Source organism: Hemitrygon akajei, chromosome 9 (genome assembly GCF_048418815.1).
Source record: "Hemitrygon akajei chromosome 9, sHemAka1.3, whole genome shotgun sequence".
Taxonomy (NCBI): Eukaryota; Metazoa; Chordata; class Chondrichthyes; order Myliobatiformes; family Dasyatidae; genus Hemitrygon; species Hemitrygon akajei.
In genome coordinates, this window is record NC_133132.1 from 138,491,669 (window position 1) to 138,516,282 (window position 24,614).

General features: G+C 40.9%; 1 protein-coding gene across 17 annotated transcripts in view; it reads right to left on the reverse strand.

The window, feature by feature from the left end:
* Positions 1 to 24,614, reverse strand: part of LOC140733570 (dystrobrevin beta) — a 494,877-nt gene that overhangs the window by 240,138 nt on the left and 230,125 nt on the right. For all 17 annotated transcript variants that reach the window (XM_073057088.1, XM_073057083.1, XM_073057081.1 and 14 more), the window contains exons 8-9: positions 20,433 to 20,538; positions 17,946 to 18,112 (exon numbers count right to left, since the gene is read on the reverse strand). In XM_073057088.1, the coding sequence (XP_072913189.1) occupies positions 17,946 to 18,112; positions 20,433 to 20,538 (273 nt within the window). The remainder of the gene's footprint in view (positions 1 to 17,945; positions 18,113 to 20,432; positions 20,539 to 24,614) is intronic.

A 24,614-nucleotide genomic window follows, 5' to 3' on the forward strand; every position in this document is an offset into this window, starting at 1 on the left:
GAACATTTGGAGAGCCATGAATAGGGATAGTCAGCATGACTTTGTCAAAGGCAGGTTAAATTTGTTGATTAAATTTTTTGAGGATGTGACTAAACACATTGATGAAGGAAGAGCAGTAGATGTAGTGTATATGGATTTCAGCAAGGCATTTGATAAGGTACCCCATGCAAGGCTTATTGAGAAAGTGAGGAGGCATGGGATCCAAGGGGACATTGCTTTGTGGATCCAGAACTGGCTTCCCACAGAAGGCAAAGAGTGGTTGTAAACAGGTCATATTCTGCATGGAGGTCGGTCATCAGTGGTGTGCCTCAGGGATCTGTTCTGGGACCCCTACTCTTTGTGATTTTTATAAATGACCTGGATGAGGAAGTGGAGGGCTGGGTTAGTAAATTTGCTGATGACACAAAGGTTGGAGGTGTTGTGGATAGTGTGGAGGGCTGTCATAGGTTACAACAGTATATTGATAGGATGCAAAATTGGGCTGAGAAGTGGTAGATGGAGTTCAACTCAGATAAGTGTGAGGTGGTTCATTTTGGTAGGTCAAATATGATGGCAGAGTATAGCATTAATGGTAAGACTCTTGGCAGTGTGGAGGATCACAGGGATCTTGGGGTCCGAGTCCATAGGAAACTCAAAGCTGCCACACAGGTTGACTCTATGGTTAAGAAGGCATACAGTGTATTGCCCTTCATCAATCGTGGGATTGAGTTTAAGAGCTGAGAGGCAATGTTGCAGCGATATAGGACCCTGGTCAGACCCCACTTGGAGTACTGTGCTCAAATCTGGTTGCCTCACTACAGGAAGGACGTGGAAACCATAGAAAGGGTGCAGAGGAGATTTACAAGAATGTTGCCTGGATTGGGGAGCATGCCTTATGAGAATAGGTTGAGTAAACTTGGCCTTTTCTCCTTGGAGTGACAGAGGATGGTAGGTGACCTGATAGAAGTGTACAAGATAGTGAGAGGCATTGATCGTGTGGATAGTCAGAGGCTTTTCCCCAGGGCTGAAATGGCTAGCACCAGAAGGCATTGTTTCAAGGTGCTTGGAAGTAGGTACAGAGGAGTTGTCAGGGGTAAGTTTTTTATGCAGAGTGGTGAGTGCGTGAAATGGGCTGCTGGCAGCGGTGGTGGAGCCAGAAACAATAGGGTCTTTTAAGAGACTCGTGGATGGCTACATGGAGCTTAGAAAAATAGAGAGCTATGGGTAAAGCCTAGGTAGTTCTAAGGTAGGGACATGTTCGGCACAGCTTTGTGAGCTGAAGGACCTATATTGTGCTATATGTTTTCTATATTTTATGTTTTCTATTCCCTAATCTTGGAAGCATCTTAGTACCCTTTGCACACTCTTCAAAGCCTCCACATCCTTCCTGGAACAGTACAACCAGGACTGTACACAATACTCCCAGTGCAACCTCAACAAGGCTTTACATAGCTGCTATATGACTTCTTGACACATCTACTCATTGCTCCAGTTGCTTTACTGTGATTTCTGCTGGAGAAGGGAACCAGGTTGCAGTCTGCTTAAATACTTTGTGGTATTCTTCAAAACTGAAGGGGTGCTTCCTGATCAGTTCCAATGCTTGGTACATAAAGTTGCTGAAGACAAACAGATTCTCAACCACCACAGACACCCTCTCAATTTGAAACATTTGCTACACTTGGAATATCTCAAGAGCTTGAAAATACTGCTGACTACAATAGCATGGTAGGGTGAAACCGGCTTAGCTTTAACTGGTGGATCCGACAAGGACCACTGTTTGGGCCAGTGATGCTCATACTGTTAAACTGGTGTCAGAGAGAGTCATTTCCTGGCTCATATGGTGAAGTGCCATGGGGCACGTTCTAACTGGATGAATCACCATCTGGTACGGGGGGCCACTGCACAGGATCGGAAAAGCTGTAAAGGATTGTAAACTCAGCCAGTTCCAACATGGGCATCAGCCTACCCAGCTTCAAGGCCCTTCTCAAAAAGCTGCATCCATCATAAAGGACTCCCATCACCTTGGTCGGACTTTCTTCGCACTACTACCATCAGGGGGCACAGCACAGAATCAGAAAAAGCTGCAAAGGATTGTAACCTCCGCCAGTTCCAACATGGGCAGGAGCCTACCCAGCACATTCTATGCTTTGCTCTGCAGCTGCCACAAAACAACATATTTCAAGACATATGTCAGTGATAACAATGCTGATTCTGAATCTGAACTTGCTCCTCGTCAGTTACTAACTCACGGCTGAACATTGTCTAATTCCTCGAGCATTTATATAATAGATTGCTTCATTTTGAAAAGTGTTCTGCATTGTACTATGGATGTCAGGTATATGGTGCAGATCAGATGTCAGCACAGATGCTGAGAGTGTAATTAATTATCTTGGAATAAGGTGCCGGATACACTTTGATTATAGTTCCTTGTTTCTACTACAATGTGCGTAGCTTGGCTCCATTCATTTCCCCCCTCTTAAATTCACACTCCCTTGAGCTCTGTTACCTTGAAATTTACTGTGTTTCCTGGAAAATCTATTTTACTACTGTTATTTTACTACCTTTTTTCAAAAAAGTCAAAAATGTTTTAGAGTGTTAATTGGAATAACCACCAACAGTGCAGAAAATCTGCCTGTCTGGCACCACCAGTGTCCTGAGTGTGTCGGATTAATGGATTTGTACTATACAGAGTGAAAGATGCATTAGTATTCTTTACTTGTGTGGGATACAAAACAAAAATACAGCATGAATGCAAGTCCACAAATTTTAATGCATCCAACTTCCTCTAGTAAACTTCAGGCATGCAGCTTGCTAAGGCAGAGAATACACAGCACTGCAATGTCACTATTGAGGGCATTGCTCCGATTGTCTGGATTTCTCCCTTTTCATTAAAGTACTACATTGAACTTCATTTCATTTGGATTGTAACACAAACAGAAAAGACAACAATTATTACCTGTTTCACAACAAAGAGAGAATTATTCAGTGCAAACATCACAAATATTTGGCATTTCAGGGTGTTGCGAACAGGAGGGAGACAGGAAACAATCAGCTTTAAACCAATCTGAATATTGTCTAACATGGTCAATGATTATCTGACATCTCAGCATCTGCTATTTCTGGAGGAAATTACTTTTTTGTTGAGTTACAGGATACAGGCTCCAAAGGCAAGGCGAGCATTTATTGGCAATCTCTAAACACACTACAAAAGGAGGTGTTAAGCCACCTGCTGTAGCCATTGTGAAAACAGTCGCACTCTACTACCGCATACAGAGCTCCAGGGTGTGGACTCATTGACAAAGAGGATGTTATTCCAGACAGGAAGGAGTATGACTTGGAGGGGAAAGGACACTGTAGGTGGTTAGTACAGGCTCAGCTTGAGGGACTAGTAAAAGACTTCTGAAGAGCTTTGCCTGAAGTAAGTACTTTATTGGAAAAAATTGATATAATAAAGATAGAGATTGTAAACTAAGTAGGAATTTCTGAAGAACAATCTAGGTCATTTATTATTCAAAGAAATTGGTAAATACACTGATACAGCAAGAAGACAACTTGCTACACGCATCACCCCAAAAAAGCTGCAGAAGAGCAGCCAATAATTGGAACAAATTAGAATCAGGTTAATTATCATTGACATATGTCATGAAATCTAAAAACACAAACACGAGGAAATCTGCAGATGCTGGAAATTCAAGCAACACACACAAAATGCTGGTGGAACACAGCAAGCCAGGCAGCATCTATAGGGAGAAGTGCTGTCGACGGTTCGGGCTGAGATCCTTTGACTTGACCCTTTTCCCTGATGGTAGTAATGAGCCAGATCATGGCAGCATACCTTAATGATGTGTGCTGGCTTCCTGAGGCAGCACCTCCTGAAGATGTAATGGGGAGAAGGCCGGGAACTGGGGTTGAGGAGGAGAAGGAAAAACAGGAACAGCCATGATTGAATAGCGGAGCAGACTTGATGGGCCAGATGACCTCATTCTGCTCTTATGTCTTATGTCCACGTTAGTGGGGAGGGTTCTGCACATGATGGTGCTGACTGAGTCTATAACCCTCTGCAGACTCTTGCGATTCTGAGCAATCGGAGGCTTCATCCCAAGCTGCGAAGCAACCAGTCAGAACGCACTCCAGCGTTCAGTCCACTGGGAACTGCTGTGTGTTCTCCGGATCTCCCCTTCCTCAAGCCCACAATCAGTTCTTTGGTCTTGCTGACATTGTGTTCAAGGCTATGTCCTGACACCACTCAACCAACCAATTTATCTCAATCCTATAAGACCCTCAATGCCATCAAAGAACAACTGTAATTGGTGAAATTATAGATGGCTTTTGAGTTGTGCTTTGGCCCACAGCTGTAAGTGTAGCGAGAAAGAGGAGAGCAGTGGACTAAGCACACATCCTTGAGATGTGCCTGTGCTGATTGCACAGAATAGGAGAACTGAATAATGATGAAGGATTGCGCATTTCAAATTCAAAGGGCATGAAAATCTTGGCAACAAGTGAATGACTTCCTAAAAGAATGATTGAAATGCTAAATTTTATATCGAGATAACATCCAAATTCTAACTCTGAATATATGAAAGATCACCAAGACCACAAGAGGAATACAGGATTTAATTAATGTTCCGCTGTTTAAGGTGTTGTTGAAGCACCATGCAAATTCATAAACACACTCACTATTCTAATAGCAAGTGAAAGGAAGATGTTAAAGTAAAAAAAGAACAGTAGAAATACTGAGCAAGTTGGGCAAAATCAGTAGGTAGAAGAGCAAAATTCACATTCAGGTAAACTTCCATCAGAACTCAAAAAAGATAGAGACAAAAATGATGTTTTTTTTGAAAAGGAGAGATGAGAGCTACTTAATCAAAGTACTTAAAATCACAAATGCATAGGACAGGGCATATGGAAACACTCGATTGATAGTTCACAGGTCAAAAGTAAAGGGTCATGGTATAAGGCTATATTTGAATTTTTTTAAACCACAGGCTATTTGATTTCCCCAAAAACAAGTTTGAAAAACTGAGCACGAAAGTACTGCCAGATCACAGTGAGCTCGCAATGGAGCTGATCGAGTCTATAACCCTCTGGAGTTCTGTGCGATTCTGAGCAATTGGAGACTTCACCCCAAGCTGTGATGCAAGTAGTCAAAATGCACCCCAACATATGCCACTGAGAACTGGTATGTGTTCTCCATACCACCATACCAGAGAAATGTGTGTGTCCTCCGAACTTCCCCTGCCTCAAGCCTCAATCAGATCACATATTCAAGAACATGCAAGTCAGATTTACAGAATGATTGGCCTGAATGATGTACTCAACTCATAATTTTTCTGTAAAACTGTGAAAACTAGATTATATTTACACTTCACCTCCAACTCGCACACACTCCAGCAAATGGAGGGCCAAAAATCTTGAACAAACAATTCAAATATTTAGTTTTGGAAATTCACATTATAAACTGTTCATTCAGCACCATCTATTGGCAAGAAAAAATATTCAAGGAATTGCTCATTATGCATTTTGTTTTCATTTCTTTCAGTCCACAGCAGATTATGGAAGTTGATCAGCTGCTTCTGGTAGAATCTGCCTTCAGTGTCTGTGTTACACAGGATAAAGTAATAATGCCATAATTATCAACATTAAAAAAATAATAAAACACAACTGATAGAGGTCAATGGAAAAAAATTTCAGAACTCGAGCATATGAACACCATGTTACAGTTAAGTTCTCCAAGTATTATTGCCGCAACTTACTTCAATCAACACGAACTAAAGCAGATTAAAGTGGTCATTTGTCACATTATTATTTGAGACCTAAACACCTTCGCATTCTGGCAAGATACGGTACTGTGCAAAAGTCTTGAGCACATATATATCGCTTGGGTACCTAAGACTTTTGCACAGTACTGCATTTGCCAACATGGAGCAGAGAGCGAGTTTGTAAATCTGACGGTAGCAAATAACGTTGGGAATGGTTAAAGTGGAGAACCAAAGGAGGAGGTGTTGTACAGGTGGCAGTGAAAGCATGCCGGAACAGTGGTGTGGTGGCGGTGCAGACACACCCAGCCCTGAGACAAACAATTGGTATACTGATCATTACAGAATGTCTCTCTGGTGCTTCCCACTCCCTGCCCCCTTCCTACTCCCAGTCCACAATAGAAACCCTCATCAGAATCAAGTTTATCATCAGCCACATAAGTCATGAAATCTGTTTTTTTTGTGGCAACAGTACAGTGTAATACATAAAATTACTACAGCACTGTGCAGAAGTCTTAGTCACTATATATATAGCTTGGAACTGTCTTCAGAAGCATTGAGAATATTAAAGTGAATGACATTGTCTCAATAAAAGTGTTTGCTGGTCTTGAGTGTTACTATGTATTCCCATTGTTAAAATACCATTGTAACTAAAACATTAAAGTAAACCATGTATTGTAACTACTACAATTGTATCTATTCAGCAGATGTTTAAATGTAAAAGGTATCCAGGCTCAATGTATTAAGAGTTTGGCAGGACTCTTTCCCTTGGTTCTTCGTTTGATTACTTGCACTCATCTGGACTATTTGCCTCACAATACAAATTTTGTTCCAGTGCATAGACTACAGTGTAACAAACTTCAGTGAAATATTTAGCATAACTCCTCTCCTTTGCAATTTAATAAAATCTAATGTTTTTCTTTCTTATTTTTTTAAATTGCCAAATTGATCCATCTCATGACGTAGGTAGGTACAACTTCTCACTCAACGTCAGCAAGAGCTGATAATTTGACAACAGCAGGAAGAAATTGGGGAACTATGAGGCGGTCCTCATAAAGGGATTGGAGGTGGAGAGCGTCAGTGACTTTAAATTTCTTGGCATTATCTAAGGATCTGTCCTGGGATCATCACAGAAGTGCCATTTCAAAGGCAGCACAACATGCCTCGACTTTATCTTAGAATTTTACGCAGATTTGCTTGTCATCTAAAACACTGACAGACATCTATAGATGCACAGTATCCTGAATGATTGCACCATGGCCTAGTATGGAAACTCCAGTGTGGTGGATACAGTCCAATTCATCACAGAAGAAGCCCTCCCCATCAATAAGCACATCTACATGGACCGCTGCCACAAGAAAATAGCCACCATCATCAAGGACCCCCACCCAGCCATGCTCTCTTCTTGCTGCTGCCATTGGCATGGAAGTACATAAGCCTGAGGTCCCACACCACCAGGTTCAGGAACAGTTATTACCTTCAACCATCAGGCTCCTGAACCAGCTTGAATAACCTCACTCATCTGAACAATGAACAGATCAGTTAACAACAACCTATCAACTCACTTTCAAGGACTCTGCAACTCAGGCTCTCAGTATTATTTATATTTGCAGTTTGTCGTCTTTTGCACATTAGTTGCTTGTTAGTCTTTGTGGTTAGTTTTTCATTGATTTTACTGTATTTCTTTGTTCTACTGCGAATGCAAATGAATATTGAAAATGAATCTCAGGGAGGTATATGCTGGCATATGTGTACTTTGATAATAAATTTACTTTGAACATAATGATTTCTGGGTCTGTGCCTTGATTCTTCTCCGTGACAATCATTTTCCAAGGAAAACTCATCTCCTTCTGTAATACACTTCACATATTTCCATTCAAAATCTTTCTCTACCATTCATCCATATCCTTCATTAATCTTACTGAAGTCACCATGGAATTTGTTGTTTTCCTCATCATTGATGTCATCACCTAAATTAGACCTCATCTGCTTCCACTTTGAATCCTTTGTCTAAATTATTGATATAAATTGCCAATGCCATCACCAATGTTGGTTTTATTCCATTCTCTCACACTCCGAATTGCTATCTATTACTCCTCCTCTTTAGCGAGCTACACATAGTCTGCCATTTGTCACTTTATTCTACAAGTTGGACCTTATTCATTAATTCATGATAAGGTGATAAGGCATAGGAGCAGAATTAGGCCATTCAGCCCACTGAATTTACACTGCCATTCTATCATGGCTGATTTATTATCCCACTCAACTCCACTCTCCTGCATTCTCTCCGTAACTTTTGACCCCTTACTAAATAAGAACCCAACAACCTCTGCTTTATATATACCCCAATGACTTGGCCTCCACAGCCATCTGTGGCAATGAATGCCACAGACTCACCACCCTGGGGTGAAAGGAATTCCTCCTCATCTCTGTTCCAAAGGGTCATCCTATTCTGAGGCTGGGCCCTCTGGTCCTAGACTCATCCACTGTAGGAAACATCCTCTCCACATCCACACTATCAGTATTGGGTAGGTTTCAATGAGAACCCCCTCATTTTTCAAAACTCCAGGGAGTACGTGCCCAGGGCGATCAAACACACCTCATAAGTTAACCCTGTCATTCCCAGGATCATTCTGTGAATCTCCTCCAGATCTTCTCCAATGCCAGCATATTCTTTCTTAGATAAAGGGCCCAAAACTGTTCACAATAATCCAAGTGCAGTGTGCTCAATGCTTTATAAAGCGTCAGCATGATCGTGCTAACAAACGTACAGTTTTTGAAAATCTAGAACAAATGCATCAGTAACGTTACATTTGACAACACTGTATTAATCTTACAAAAATACACAGAGCAGACAAACTTGCTCTTCAGAATCAGAATTAGGTTTAATATCACTGGCATGTGCTGTAGAATATGTCGTTTTATGGCAGCAGTACATTGCAATACATAATAAACTATAAATAACAATAAGAAATATATATTAAAAAATTTAGTTATGTAGGTAGTGCAAAAAAAAAGTGAGGTTGTGTTCGTGCGTTCATTATCCATTCACAAACCAGACGGCAGAGGTTTACAATTGTGTTGGTGTCGCTCAGTGGGACGAGACAACTCAGCTCGCCGCTCCGCAGCTTTCCAAGGCTGTGGCTTTGTGTCTGTGGATGGAATCTCGTTCATGGACCTCAGTTCCGAATGATATTTGCTCACTTTTCTAGTTTGCACGATTTTTTTCTCTGTACATTGGGTGTTTGATGGTCTTATTTTTAATAGGGTCATTTGGGTTTCTTTATTTTGTGGCTGCCTGTAAGGAGATGAATCTCAAGGTTGTATAATGTATACATATTTTGATGATAATCGTACTTTAGACTTTGAAGAAGCTGTTCTTGAAACATTGAGTATGTGCCTTCAGGCTCCTGTACAGCCTCATCAATTGCATGCAGCAAAGAGGAGTTCCTGAGTGCTGGGGTCTTTAATGATGGATGCCACCTTTTTGAGGCATCGTCCTCAACGCTGAGGAAGCTAGAGCCCATGATGGAACTGTGTGCCTTCTTTGTAGTTGCATCAGTTTGTTGAGTCCGGGATAGATCTTCCAAGATGTTGACTCCTAGGCACTCGAAACTGCTCACCCTTTCTACTGCTGATTCCTCGAAGAGGACTGGTGGCTGTCCCCTCAACTTCCTCTTCCTGAAGTCCATAATCAATTCCTTGGTCTCACTGACATTGAGTGCAAGATTGTTATTGCGTTACCACTCAACCAGCCAATTAATCTCACCCCCGTTCACCTCCTCTTGTCACCATCTAAAATTCTGCCAACAATGGCTGTGACATCAGCACATTTATAAATGGCGCCTGGGCTGTGCCAAGCTACATAGTTGTGGGTGGAAAGATAGTAGAGCAGTGGGCTAAATCACATTCTGGCAGTGTGCCAGTGTTGACTGCCAGCAGAGAGATGTTGATGATAATTCCACCCACACTGACCATGGTCTCTCAGCGAGGAGGAACGCAGGCCCAGGTTTTGGAGCTTATTGATTAGAACAGAGTATGCCTGTGTTGAACACTGTACTGTAATCAATAAAGAATAGCCTACTGCTATTGTCCAGCTGGTCTAAGGCCAAATGGAGAACCAGTGAGATTGCATCCACTGCAGACCTATTGTGATGATAAGCAAATCGCAGTGGGTCCAGGTCCGTGCTTAAACAAGAACTAATTCTGGCCATGACCAATCTCTCAAAGCACTTCATTACAGCAGAGGTAAATGCCACTGGCAATAGTATTTGAGGCAGCTCACACGGCTCTCCCTGAATAATGGTGTGATTGTTGTCCTTTTGAAGCAGGTGGGAACCCCAGCAGCCATGAGAGATTCCGGATGTCCTTGAACAGTCCTGCCTGTTGGTTGGCACAGGCTTTCAGTGCCCTACCAGGTACACTATCAGGGCCTAACACCTTGCGAGCTTTCACCCTCATGAAAGGTGTTCTGACACTGGCCTCTGAGACAGAGATCACAGAGTCACCAGTTGCTATAGGGATTCGCACAGGTGTACTTTTAGTTCCCCGCTCAAAATATGCATAAAGAACCTGATGAGGGAGAGAGAGCCTGGGGTATGTCAAATACCAGGTGAACGACACACACAAAATGCTGGTGGAACGCAGCAGGCCAGGCAGCATCTATAGGAAAAAGCACAGACGATGTTTTGGGCCGAGACCCTTCATCAGGAACCTCAGCCTGAAACATCGGCTGTACTTCTTCCTATAGACGCTGCCTGGCCTGCTGCGTTCCACCAGCATATTATGTGAACGAGTAGTCCTTGGGGTACTGCAATTCTGTATCTTTGCTCTCTTTGCTGCACGCTTGAGTGCTTGGTGGGGGGGGGGGTGCCGATGCTTTTTCTTTGCTGGTGGGGGGAGGGAGGATCATTGCTTTACTGCTGCTTACACGTGGGAGGGGGAGCTGGGGGTGGGGACTCTGGGGTTCTAACATTCAACTGTCATTCATTCTTTGGGGGCACTCTTCTGTTGTCGTGGATGGTTGTGAAGAAAAAGCATTTCAAGATGTTTACTGTATACATTTCTCTGACATTAAATGTACCTTTGAATATTGCCCAGTCTACTGAATCAAACCAGTCTTGTCAGAGTTCCTCTACCCTCTTTTGAGCATACTTTCTAGTCCTCACCACTGGTGCTTCCATCTTTGGTTTTTACCCTTTTTTTTAAATAAATGCTTTGAAATCTTTTTACCATTTTTGATTTTTTGAGATAGCTTTCCCTTTAATAAGGATACCATTGTTTTTCAACAAGCCAAAGTTATAAGTCTCTGGATGTATTCACTTTAGTTGAATTTCCAGCCTTCAAAGTATGGAAAATTTGCCTTTTTATTGAAAAATGGGTGATTACAAACCCACCAAACTGCACATGTAGCAAGGTTCAGGCCATGAGTCACACTCCAATTTTCTGACTTGAGCAAGCATATCCATTTAGCTACCACTGAACCTTTATTTTATTCTTATCTTTTAACTGAGATTCAGTGCGAAGTAGGACCTTCAGCCCTTCGAGCCATGCAGCCCAGCAATCCCCCAATTTAATACCTACTAACTGGCATGTCCGTGGACTGTGGGAGGAAACCAGAGCACCCGGAAGAATCGCATGCGGTCACAACGTACAAATTCCTTATGGACAGCAACAGGAATTGAACCCAGGTTGCCTGTACTGTAAAGCATTGTGCTAACCACTATGCTCCAGTTTACAATCAACTGTAATATTTGTTTTTTCCATCTGCTGCTTGCCCTGGTCAAATCAAAAGTACAGCTAACTAACACAACTTCTGCTCCATTTTCTTCCCAGCTATTAATTTAACTGTTCCTCTGCTACCTATTCCTTAAATCCCTTTTGGACATAGTCTATTTCAGATAACAAAATTTAGACATGCAATCCATACAGTACATATTAGTTTGAGTATGACAATACTTCTTATAATGTTTCTCCTTTATCTAAATGCTGATAAAACAGTTTAACATCATATCTTCATACTCACATAATCCTGCTCCTCGATAAGCAATGGAAGCAAATAATTACTTTTCTGCCATTTGCTACACTTCAGTGATTTTATTCTAGTCACCAACTAGCTTCCTTTTCATGTGCCAGGAGCATATATTACAATTATGATTTACATTCTTCAGTTAGTTAATTCCTCAGATTTCCAATTTCTCTATATGACTTGTTTCTTGATTTCTTTCAATAGAACACTGTTATGATCCCAGCCCCCTCCTTCTTGAGAATCGCAAGATCGCTATTAATTCGGGTCTTGGACCCAGGAAATGAGAGAGAATCCTCAGCAGGACAAAGCAACGGATTTGGCCATTGTTTCTTGGAGACACCTTTGTGGATTGCGATCCTATACTACATGCCAGCTCTCAGGGCAACGTGGACACCCTCGGGCAATGTGGGCTGGGGATTGCAACACCCCACCCTGATTGACATCTTCAACCCTGCAAGTCAAGATAAAAGAGGGGCAGCAGGGGGCAGTCCCCTAGCGACGCACCAGAAGGAGACACCATCGCTCATCGCTCCCGTGATAATGGGAAGCTATTCGGAAGCCACGTGTGGTCCGTTTCCCCTGGCCTGGGGAACGGGTGGCTGATAACACCGAAAAGGACTTCAAACTAACAATGGGGAACCCACGTTCCCGATTCAATGGTTTGCGTCCTAAAAGACTGGGCAAGTTTCTTTTCTCACCAAAAAAAATCTCTCTCTCCAACACGTGAAACCCAGCGGTCCCCAAAAGGCTAAAAGCCTGCATGAACTTGAGAGACTTTTATATTTCCATCGGACAATATTTTTACCCCTGGACAAAACGATAGAGCTACTTCTTATTGATGATTATTACTATACCCGCACTTTAGATTGAGTATTGACGACGTATATTATCTGAATGTTTGTATTAACCTTACTTCTGTGCCCCTTTATAAATAAAAACGTTTAAAAATAGTACCATCAGACTTCAACGGACCTCTCTATCTTTGCTGGTAAGTGACCCAGTTACGGGGTTCGTAACAACACAAAATAGTACAGCCAGGAACAGGCCATTCAGCGCACAATATCCATACCAACCATGACACTAATAGAAACTCATCCCATTGGTCCACATCATTCCGTTCCCAGCTTGTTCATGTCTATTTCAAAGATTCAAAGAATCAAATTCAAAGTACATTTATCAAAGTGTGCATGCAGTATACAACCCTTAGATTCATCTTCCCACAGACAGCCACGAAACAAAGACAACCATGGAATACATTTAAAGAAAAACATCAAATCCCCCAATGTGCAAAGAAAAAACAAATCACACAAATGGTGTGAGCAAAAAATACAGAATACAAAGCACCAAATCACAAAGACATCAAAAGGGTCCAGGCATATTCCCTTAATCTTAACTTTATCTTAAGCAACGTTATTGTATCTTCAGCAGCATATTCTGAGAACCTGCAACTGTGTGTAAATTAAAATTTGCCTTGTAAATCTTCTGTAAACTTCCTCCATACAGTCCCTCAACAACACCTCCTACTTAAAGCTATGCCCTGTAGTATATGCCATTTCCACTCTCAAAGCCTCACTATTTTTATGTTTTTTTTTAAATCAGGTTATCCCTCAGCCTCTACTGCCCTAAAGAAAATGAATCTAGTTTGTTCAAGCTCTCCTATGCTCTGTTAACTAGGCAACATCCAGATGAACTTCTTCTGCACCCACTCAAAAGCCTCCACATGATTTCTGTAATGCAGTAAAATATGGATGCAATATTTCGTATGTGGCCTAAATAAAATTTTATACAGATGCAACATCTGGTCGAGGTGGTATGCATGTATCTGTCTGTGTCTGTTTCATGCAGCATCAACGGAAAAGAGTAAACAGTCGACATTTCGGGCTGGGACCCATAAATATATATATTTTTAATGTAAAAATAAAATCAGTAAGTATGCCATCTGCCTTATATCATAAACTTGTTTTTCTCCACAGTCCATAAGGGAACAATACCATTCTTTCCACACCACCTCTCCCTTTCCCAGTACAGATTCCAATGTATTATCACTCACAAATGTCTATCAATTGTACTCTTCCTTTCCCCCACCATCAACCTATACATGAAGTAACACATGGTAGTTAAGTGCATCCATATTATTAACATTGTTAAATTTCCACATTGTCCACTTGTTTCCAAGTTTGCTTTCCTTCAGATCTTATTTTGCAAACGTTCATTTGCCGATGATGTTCTCAAATTCATTTTGACAAAACTATTGCTCATTTTATTTCCCAATTATTATATTCTCCTTTTCAAAATGAGATTTGTTTCCAAATTATCACTGTCATTATTGTACTTGCGTCTTTCCCAATTAGCTTAAAGAATAACATTCATGAAGCACTTGAAGTAATCGTGATTATCTAGAATGTGACATGCAAAGGCAAGTTCCCTCTTTAGTGTTCTGACAGGACGATCTTACTTAAACAAGGAAGAGGACACGCATTCTATCATGTCCATTGCAGCTCCCAAGAGAACAATTCCATTCTTTCCATTCCATCTCTCCATTTCCCAGTACCCATCCAACGTATTATCACTCACAAATATCTATCAAGTGCATTCTTCCTTTCCCCCAACATCAACCTATACATGGCGTAATACATAGTCGTTAGTTAACCTACAAGCACATTGTAGGATGATGAGAAAGCTATTGTGTAGTGATTCTGAGATGACAGCAGTTGTAGATACTACTACTGGGACAATGTGTACCCTGTTCATGTTCTGAAGTTTTTCAATTCCCTCTTTTAATTCAATATATTTCTGGTGTTTTTCACTTATTGATTTCAGTAAGTTGTATGTTGGGAATAGTTAAATCCATTAAATAAGTTGTTCTTGCTTGTATTATTATATCCAGATGGTTAATATGAATTGTCCTGTCTGTTGATCTGAACAGTCATAATTTAATTTGTAGTATTCTGACATGAAATCTGGGTTGGGCTTGTAAGGCGAGATTTCATTTATGAGTTTGTATTTTATTATTCTTTCATTTTGTATTTGCACAGTTTGGTATCTTTTGCACACTGGTTATCTGCCCTATTGGTGTGGTCTTTCATTTACGGTTGCTGGAATTATTGAGTAGGCCCACAAGAAAACAAACCTCAGGGTTGTATATGGTGACATGTATGTACTTCGATAATAAATTTACTTTGAACTTGAAAGAAAATATCTCCTGCCAGAAGTAAAAGATTATTACACTGAATGAACAGAGAAACTATTTCCTGACAACATTCCTTAGAAGGGTTGGGAGTAGGCTCAGCGTAAAATCCTCAATTGGAAGAAAAGACATTAGTAAAATGCACAAATTCTGAAATGCAAGATTCCTGACTCTGCAACTACTGGTTACACACAAGGGAGCACGATTAAATATTGGAGATCTCAATCACGATTTCCTGCTTTGCACCGTATTTTGCAGAAGGGAACCAATCAAAAACATTCTTTCCACAGTAATTAAAAAACTTTCACATTAGTTTAGAAATACAGAGCAGAAATGAAGAGGCAAGGCATTGCAATACAGTAATGAGAAGAATGACAGTGGGCTTTAGCGCCGAATAGCAATGGAAAGGTTATTTCTTTCGAGACTGAAGCAGCTGTTGAACAACCTTTGTCTTCACATCTAAGGGTGTCTGTAAGTGCCAGCAGCAGTAGTGAAGAAAGTATATGGGAAACTACCTTCATTTGCTGAGGCAGAAAATGTAAGAGAAAGGAAGTTTTAGCAATATCGTTCAAGACATTTTGAGCCACAGCTGTAATACTGTGCACATTTCTGGTTGTCACACTAGAAGGAGGATGCGTTTACACCAGAAATTCACAGGGAGTACAAAGAGACGCAGGGAGAAATTCACAGGGAGTACATAGATTTGCAGGGAGAAATTCACAGGGAGAACAGAGATTCACAGGGAGAAATTCACAGGGAGAACAGAGATTCACAGGGAGAAATTCACAAGGAGTACAGAGATTCGCAGGGAGAAATTCACAGGGAGAAATTCACAAGGAGTACAGAGATTCGCAGGGAGAAATTCACAGGGAGTACAGAGATTCGCAGGGAGAAATTCAGCGGAAGACAGACTGGATGGGCCTGGTTAGTTCTTTTTGGAGCCAGGAAGGTCAAGGGGAGTCCAGATTGAGATACAGAAAATTATGAGGGGCCAAGAAAATGAGACATTTTATCCCCTAGCAGAGGCATCCATAATCAGAAGGCTTAATATTAAGGAAAAGGGTAGGAGACTTGGAGGGGATTTGAGGGGCTGTTGAGACAAGTAGTCTCACAAAACCTAAGAGTACTTGTCTCCATGGGATGTTGTTGATTAGGTGACAGCTTCATTTAGTGAGCCAGGGTGTAACTTCTCAGAATGTTGGCAAGTTATATAGCAAACACATTGTTAAGTGGAACAGGATGCTGGGCTCTAAAAATGGTAAATATTTAATTCAGGATAGTATTTTTAACCTTTTCACCCAGAGAGCTGTGGATCTGTGGAATGCTCTGCCTCAGAAGGCAGTGGAGGCCAATTCTCTGGATGCTTTCAAGAAAGAGTTAGATAGAGCTCTTAAAGATAGAGGAGTCAAGGGATATGGGGAGAAGGCAGGAATGAAGTACTGATTGTGGATGATCAGCCACGATCACATTGAATGGCAGTGCTGGCTCGAATGGCCTACTCCTGCACCTATTGTCTATTGTCTATAGTACAGTGTACAATGAAGACAGAGCAGGTAACACTGCTATTTTACAGCTCCTGTAATCCAGTTTGGAATCTGACATCTGATGCTATTGATGTGGAGGTTGCATGTTCTCCCTTTGTGCAGTTTTCCCCAGAAGCTCCGATTTCCTTCCACATCCCAAAGATCTGCTCTTTAGCAGCTTAGAGGCCACTGTTAACTAACCCAAGCACAGCTGATAGACAGGTGAAGGGGACATGGAAAAGACTACATTATAGGGGGTAACTGAGGGAATACAAGTGAAGGAATTGCACTGAAAGTTTGCAAACACTAGATGGACCAAACAGCTTCCTTTTACACCATGAAGCATAAGAATATCATCTCCCATTAAACTGCAGAGAATATAGACACTTCATTAAAACACTTTTCACAAACAGCCCTGATATTTCAGGAATCAATCCAATCAGGTACAAGTAATGTTATAAATGTTTGTAGTTTTCCTCAAGTTAATAGAGAAATGTAAAATAATTGCTTCATAAAAATGGCGAAATTTGCAAACTTTTATTAATCCAACTAAAATATAGTAACACAAGTAATTTCACAATTGCAGAACCAAGTTCCACAAATGCTTAATTAAAAATTACTGGAAACAGTAGATAAACTAAAGTTATCTTATAAACTGAATTTATAACCATATAACTATATAACAATTACAGCATGGAAACAGGCCATGTCGGCCCTTCTAGTCCGTGCCGGACGCTTACTCTCACCTAGTCCCACCGACCTGCACTCAGTCCGTAACCCTCCATTCCTTTCCTGTCCATATACCTATCCAATTTTACTTTAAATGACAAATTTCCAGTAAGAATATAGGGAACTTCTCATTGATGAAGAATAGCTGGGCTAACTAGTCATCAAATAAAAATTTGGTCAAATACAATACTCGAAAAAAAAAGGCTGGGGGGGGGAAGGGAGTGACTGCAAAATTATTTCAGGGGAAAACATCAGGGATTGATTTTGAGACTCCTATTCTCCTATTTTTAAATATTGTCCACCAACTAACTTGGGCTAAGGGAGGACTTAATTTGACGCGACTCAAGAGTTTGTGGGGGACTATAAGAGTCTTGAGAAATTCCACATTTTAAATGATTAAGTGGGTGCCTGTGGACCAATACAACTAAATTAAAATAGATCACAACTTCCTTGAAACTACTGAATTGGTATTGACTGTTACGAAATTTGCAAATTAGGAAACTAATTCAGTATATTCAACTGAAAAGTAATACAACTCAAGGATCATGAAAAAAAGCTGGGCTACAGGAAATAAATCTCTTAAATCTGCTAACACAGAACAAAAATACAATGAAAAGAAAAACAAGGGATAGCCACTGTGTGGGAAAATTAATGTGTACATCTTTCCTACTTAGATACTGAAAATTAAAACTAATTAATTGCACTATAAGATGTACTTTTACAAATAGGATTCTGTTACTCACCCAGGAGGAGTGTTCTTTCATTTGATGTTGATTGCTATGGGAGCCACTGGCATAGCCCCGCCAAAAGCAAGTCTGACAAAGCTGGTAGTTGTGGCACTGCTGACAACGGTAGCGGAAACCCATCATACTCTCACTGCGACAATATGAGCACTCCACTGGATGGAATACTACAGAGAAAGGGAAATAAATTACATCACATCCAAATTGTACTGCAAAATTACTTTTCAGTCATTCACTCTGGGAGCCTTCTTATCAAGCGTAGGGATTCTCAAGATGGTCTACACTTAAAAATTGTTACAGCTGTTAACTTACAGCTTGTTTGATTAAAAAATTAATCTATGAAGAGCATTTAATGGCTCTGGGCATGTACCTGCTGGAGTTTAGAAGAATGAAGGGGGAGTTCATTAAACAAATCAAATATTTAAAGGTCTGGATAGAGTAGATGAAGGGAGAATGTTTCCAATAATGGGTGAGTCTAGGACCAAAGGGCACAGCCTCAGAAAAGAGGTATGTCCATTTAGAATAGAGAAGAGGAGGAATTTCTTTAGCCAGAGACTATGGAATTCATTGTCACAGGCAGCTGTGGAGGTCAAGTCATTCAGTATATTTAAAGTGGAGGTTGATACGTTCCTGATTAGTCAGGGTATCAAAGGATGCAGTGAGAATGTGGTTGAGATAGATAATAAATCAGCCATGATGGAATGGTGGAGCAGACTTGACCGGTTGAATGGCCTAATTCTGCTCCTTAGTCTTATGGTCTTATTCCAATACTACTTGCATGCAGCACTGATGACTTCAATAAAAGTGCCTAAATGAAGGCCACAAGGCCCATTCAACTCTTTGAAGCTCAATCTGCATTTCAACAGTTGTCACACTTTGGAATTAATTACTCTACAAAGTGAACAGAATGAAATGTTTGCCAATGAGAATCAAATCCCATTGCAGAAGAGAAGAATTTCAATTGCTAACTAGTGCCATGAACTTCAGTAGTTACTAAATTATTTTAATAAAGATTTGCATTTCTTTTTAGTCTATTCTTATTTAGGGTAAACAGAATAACATTTTAAAAAAGCATGCACAATTGTTTTTGCATTAATCAATTTGCAACCATGTATGTCTTTTTCTTATGCTTGCACCATTATTTTGGTATGGCCTCTGCTGCACGGATTGTTGGACTACTATTTTTAGGGAGTCCGCAAATTTTCTTAATTGAATTCTACATGAGGGCATTGGAGAAGATCCTAGAAAGATTTAAAAGAATGTTTCCTGGAATGAGAGACACAGAAGGATGGATTACAAAAGCTAGAATTGTTTCCTTTGGAGGAGGCTGATGGGAAATTTGACATGTACGTAAAATAATGAGGCGGCTGGACAGAGTGTAGCAACAACCACATTGGTTGAGTATGGGGTTCCTCATTTAACAAAGTATGGCAATGCATTTGAAGTTCAAAGTTAGATAACTGACATCGCAAAGGGAAGGGGTGTCCTATGAGGAAAAATAGTCAGGAAAAATCTATGAGGAAAAACCCATATTTAGATGATTAAGAGGTGATTCGATAGAAAGATGCAAGATTGTTAGGAATCGTGACAGAATGAATGTGAAAGAGCTTTCCTCTTGTGGGAAATTAGAACTAGTTTCACCATTTAAAAGGGGGTCACCCACTTAAGAAAGAGATGACGCAAAATGTTTCCTTCTCAAAAGAGTTGAGAGTGTTTGGAACTCCCTTCTTCAAAGGGTGGTGGAACACAGACAAACACTTGATAAGCAAGGGAGTGAAAGATTACCAGGAACAGACAGGAATGCGGACTTGAAATCACGATTAAATCAGCTTTGATTTTATGAAATGGCAAACAGACTTGAGGAAGCATGGGATCAGACTTGCCCCCAACTTCTAAAATCATATTGTTCAATTTATCTTGGGACCACTCAAAAAGGAAAACATAGGCTACATAGATATTACGCTCTCTGAAATCACTTATTACGGTATGCTTAAGAGAATATAATAAATTAATTGAGAGAGCAGTATCTTTTTGACCTAATTTTACAGTCAACATCGCTAGAATTGTGCATGTGAATCATTGTGCTGTCAAATGGCCAGAAAACAATTTTGGAGCCTTGTTTTTAAAAACGGGTTCATTTAGAGGGTGTGGGTGACTCTACAACACGTTCTCAGTACTATTTATCGATCTGTATTTGTACAGTCCGCCTTCTTTGCAGTTTTTCATTGATCCTACAGTATCTCTTTGTTCTACTGTAGGTGAATGCCTGTAAGGAAATTAATCTCAGGGAAGTATATAGTGACATACAGTATACAGTACGTACTTTGATAACAAAGTTACTTTGAACTTTGAACTCGAGCGAGGCTAGCATTCATTTCCCTTGACAAATTGGCAGCAAGATGCCAACTTCATAACCACTACAATCCCTCAGGTAAAAACACAGACCTGTTTGGCAGGAAGAGCTTCTGTTTCATTGCCATAACCTACCATTTTCCACATTGGCAAGTCGATGCATAAGTGGTAGCCAGACCAGGCACTGTGGAGGAGGGTCGCCCATCATTGTATCCAAAAACATATTTAAAGTAATTTTTTTCTGAAAATAAAGAAACTGAACATTAGTTCCGGATAATTTGGCACATGGTACAAGGTGCAATCGTTAAATATTTAAAAAATATTATTTAACACATTCTACAGAGTTCAAAAAAGCGTCTCAAAGCTTAAAAGTTTTACAAAAGTTTAACAACCAGTAAAATAAATGCCCCCTCTTTCCCCAACAACAGGCCCTTTTCAGTTCGTATTTCCATATGACAAAAGAGGAGGTCACTTTGGCCCATCAACTCCATTTCTAATTCCACCACTAATGTTCCTTGAATCCCATTCCTTCCACACTTACAGCAATCCTCTCAGATTCTTCTCCTCATCTGCACACTTGGGCAAATTTACCCACCAAACCTCACATCTTGAGATGGGAACAAACCAGGCCACCTGTGAGAATCTCACATGGTCACAAGAAAAGCATACAGATTGACGTAGTTGGCACTAGATGTCACGACTGATCCCAGAACACACTCAAACTGAAGAACTCACTTCACTGTGCTGTTCTCCCAAAAGACTGTCTCACCCTATCCCTCCAAAACAATCTGCACCATCCAATCTTTCCAATTCTGCAGCTTCTTTCTTCAGTTCCATCTCTACACTGTTGCGTTTTGAAGATAAAGGCAAACCATACTTCATGATTAGGTGCAGCACGTCAAAACAAAAAGTTAAAATATAATTTCTACAAATATTGAAAATCTGAACTAAAATTCAAAAATGCTTTACAAGCAAACTCAGCAAGGAAAGCAGGATCTACGGAGAGAAAATTGTTTGAAATATTTACTGTTTCTTGCATCACAGATACGACTATTTTCAGCACAATTTTCATTCAGGTGTTTGGTATGCCCATCTAAGTATACTAAGATTTTTAAAAGAGTAAATGAACTTTCTTCTAACTACTTCATGTATCAAAAATAGACTGCTGGTTCAATTGGTAAGCTCTCAGATTTCGCTTCAGCTGAAGGTGCACGCTTGGCTTGCATTCACCAGATGCAAAATGTTATCCAAGAGAAAAAAATGTTCCTGGGTATATTTAATCCCAGTTGATGCATTGTCATCTTAATGGGTTGAAATTCAATCTGATCCAAACACATTCCATGACATTATATGGTTATTGGTGTGATCACCCAATCAAGAAATTGTTGGCAATATCTTCCTGTTTACCTTCAGTTCAGCTACATTGCATCAGCAACATCTTCAACTAATGAGTCGCACCTTTAAATGTAGCAAAAACATTGCACTCTGCCTCAGAGAACCGTGAGGTACATGTCAATATAAAAGTATAGAAGGAAAAAATATTGACAAATTGGCTTCAAAACATTGATGATGATGAGGTTTGCCTTTTTTGGCTTGATTTTAGCTTAGTAATGGATATGGCCCAGTCCATCACAGGTAAAGCTGGGAAGCTGAAGAACAAATATGCAGGCAGATTAAGGAAAGGTGTAATAACAGTAGAGCTGGCATGGGGTACTTCAACTTCCCTGATATAAACTGGAGTCTTCTTAGTGCGAGTAGCTTAAGATAGAGCAGAATTTGTTAGGGACATCCAGGAGGGTTTCTTAAATCAACATATAGATGGTCCAACAAGAGGAACGGCGGCACTGTGAATCTGGTGTTGAGTTTTCAGTGCATGAGCGGTCAGGGAATAACGACCACAATTGCTTAGATTTTGAGAGAGCTCTAGATGAGGTTAAGTATGGACCTTGCTAGAGAGTATTAAACTGAGTCAGGGCAGATCACGAGAGCATGAGGCAGGAACTAGGGAGAATTACTAAGGAACAGCTGTTTTCAGCAAGTCCACATGTGGAGAGTGTTTAACGACCGACTGCACAGAGCACAGGACAGGTAACCTCCAGGAGGAAGGACAAGTGCAGCAAGGAAAGAGAACATTGGATGTCTAGGGAGGTGATGAATTTAGTCAAGAATAACAAGGAAAAATGTAAAGCTTAAGAAGCTAGGATAAAACAGAGCCCTTGACAACAGGTCCACAGCAGATGTCATTTCATTGGCTCTTTATTGAACCCTGCAACATCTGGATAGCAAAGATGCATATATTTGGATGTTCTTCATCAACCACAGCTCGGTATTCAATACTACCATCACCTCAAAACTAATCAATAAGCTTCAAGACCACGTCCTCAATTACTCTTTGTGCAATTGGATCCTCGATTTCCTTACTTGCAAACCCCAGTCAGTTCAGATTGCCAACAACATCTCCCTCACAATGCTCATCAGCCTAGGTGCACTACAGGACTGCGTGCTTAGCCCCTGCTCTACTCACTTTATACATACGTCTATGAAACTAAGCACACCTCCAATACCATACGCAGGTTTGCTGACTGTCATTGGCCGAATCAAAGGTGGTAACAAATTAGTAGGTAGGAAGGAGATTGAGTGAGAAGTTGTTGCTGTGGCACAACTCAGCTAGATTTTCAATGTCTTCAAGACCAAGGAGCTGATTATTGCCTTCGTGAGGAGGAAACCATGAGCCAGTCTTCATTGGGGGATCAGAGGTGGAGAGGGCCAGGAACTTTAAGTTCTTTGGTGTTATTACTTCAGAGGATCTGTCCTGGGTCCAGCACGTACATGCCATTACGAAAAAGTACTACAACGCCTCTACATCCTTAGAAATTTGCAAAGGTTCAGCATGACATGACATGCCTTTTCTATCTCCTGGTGTAATCTGTAATCCACATCCCAGCTGCTGTTTGGAGGCCTGTATACAACCACCATCAGGTTCCTTTTACCCTTGTCATTTCTCAACCCATAGAAACTCTACACCTTTCGATCCTATGTCGTCCCTTTCTAATGATTTAATATTATTTCTTATACAGGACCACACCACCCCCCTCTGCCTACTAACCTAGCTTTCCAATACACTGTATATCCTTGGACATTCAACTTCCAATGGCAGCCATTCTTTGGCCAAGTTTCAGAGATGGCCACAACGTCACACTTGCCAATCTGTAGCTGAATTTCAAGATCATCCATTTTACTTCTTATGCTGCATGCATTCAAATACAACATTCTCAGTCCAGTATTTGTTGCTTTCTATTCTAGCTGCACCACACTTCTATTACACTGCAACTCATCCCACTGGCTGTGATTATGCCTCATCTCCTGCCTATCCTTTCTATCATCTCTGTTGCACGCTATCTTTGATTTATTTCTGTTTTCCCCCTCCTCAGCCCTATCACTCTGGTTCCCATACCCCCTGCCAAATTAGTTTGAACCCTCCCTAACAGCTCTATTAAACCTGCCTGCTAGGATATTGGACCCCTTTGGGTTCAGGTGTAACACATCCTTTTTATACAGGTTGTACCTCCCCTAGAAGATGCTCCAATGCTCCAGAAACCCAAATCCCTGCCCCCTACACCAGTCTCTCAGCCACATATTAATATGCTTGATCATGCTATTCTTGCGCTTGTTAGCACGTGGTACAGGCAGCAATCCTGAGATCACTACCCTGGAGGTCCTGCTTTTCAGCTTCTGACACAACTCCCTGAATTCTCTCTTCAGGACCTCCTCCCTTTTTCTACCTATGTCATTGGTACCAACATGTATCAAGACTTCTGGCTGTTCACCCTCTCCCTTCAGAATACTCTGCACCTGATCTGAGACATCCCGTACCCTGGCACCTGGGAGGCAACACACCATGCGGGTATTTCTGTCAGGCTGACCGAACCTCCTGTCTGTTCCACTCACTATGGAATCCCCTATGACTACTCCTATGATAATTGTTGGAGATTGTAACATGAAAGTGGATTGGAAAAACCAGGCCAGTACTGGACCTCAAGAGAGAGAATTTGTAGACTGTTTAAGGGTTGGCTTTTTAGACCAGCTTGTTGTTGAGCGCACTAGGGGATTAGCTGTGCTGGACTGGGTGTTGTGCAATGATCCGGAGGTAATAAGAGCTTAAGGCTAAGGAACCCTGAGGGAACAGTGATCACAATATGATTGAGTTCACATTGAAATTTGAGAAGGAGAGACTAAATTCTAATGTGTCAGTATTTCAGTAGAATAAAGGAAATTACAATGGCATGAGAGGGGAACTGGCAAAGGTTGACTGTAAAG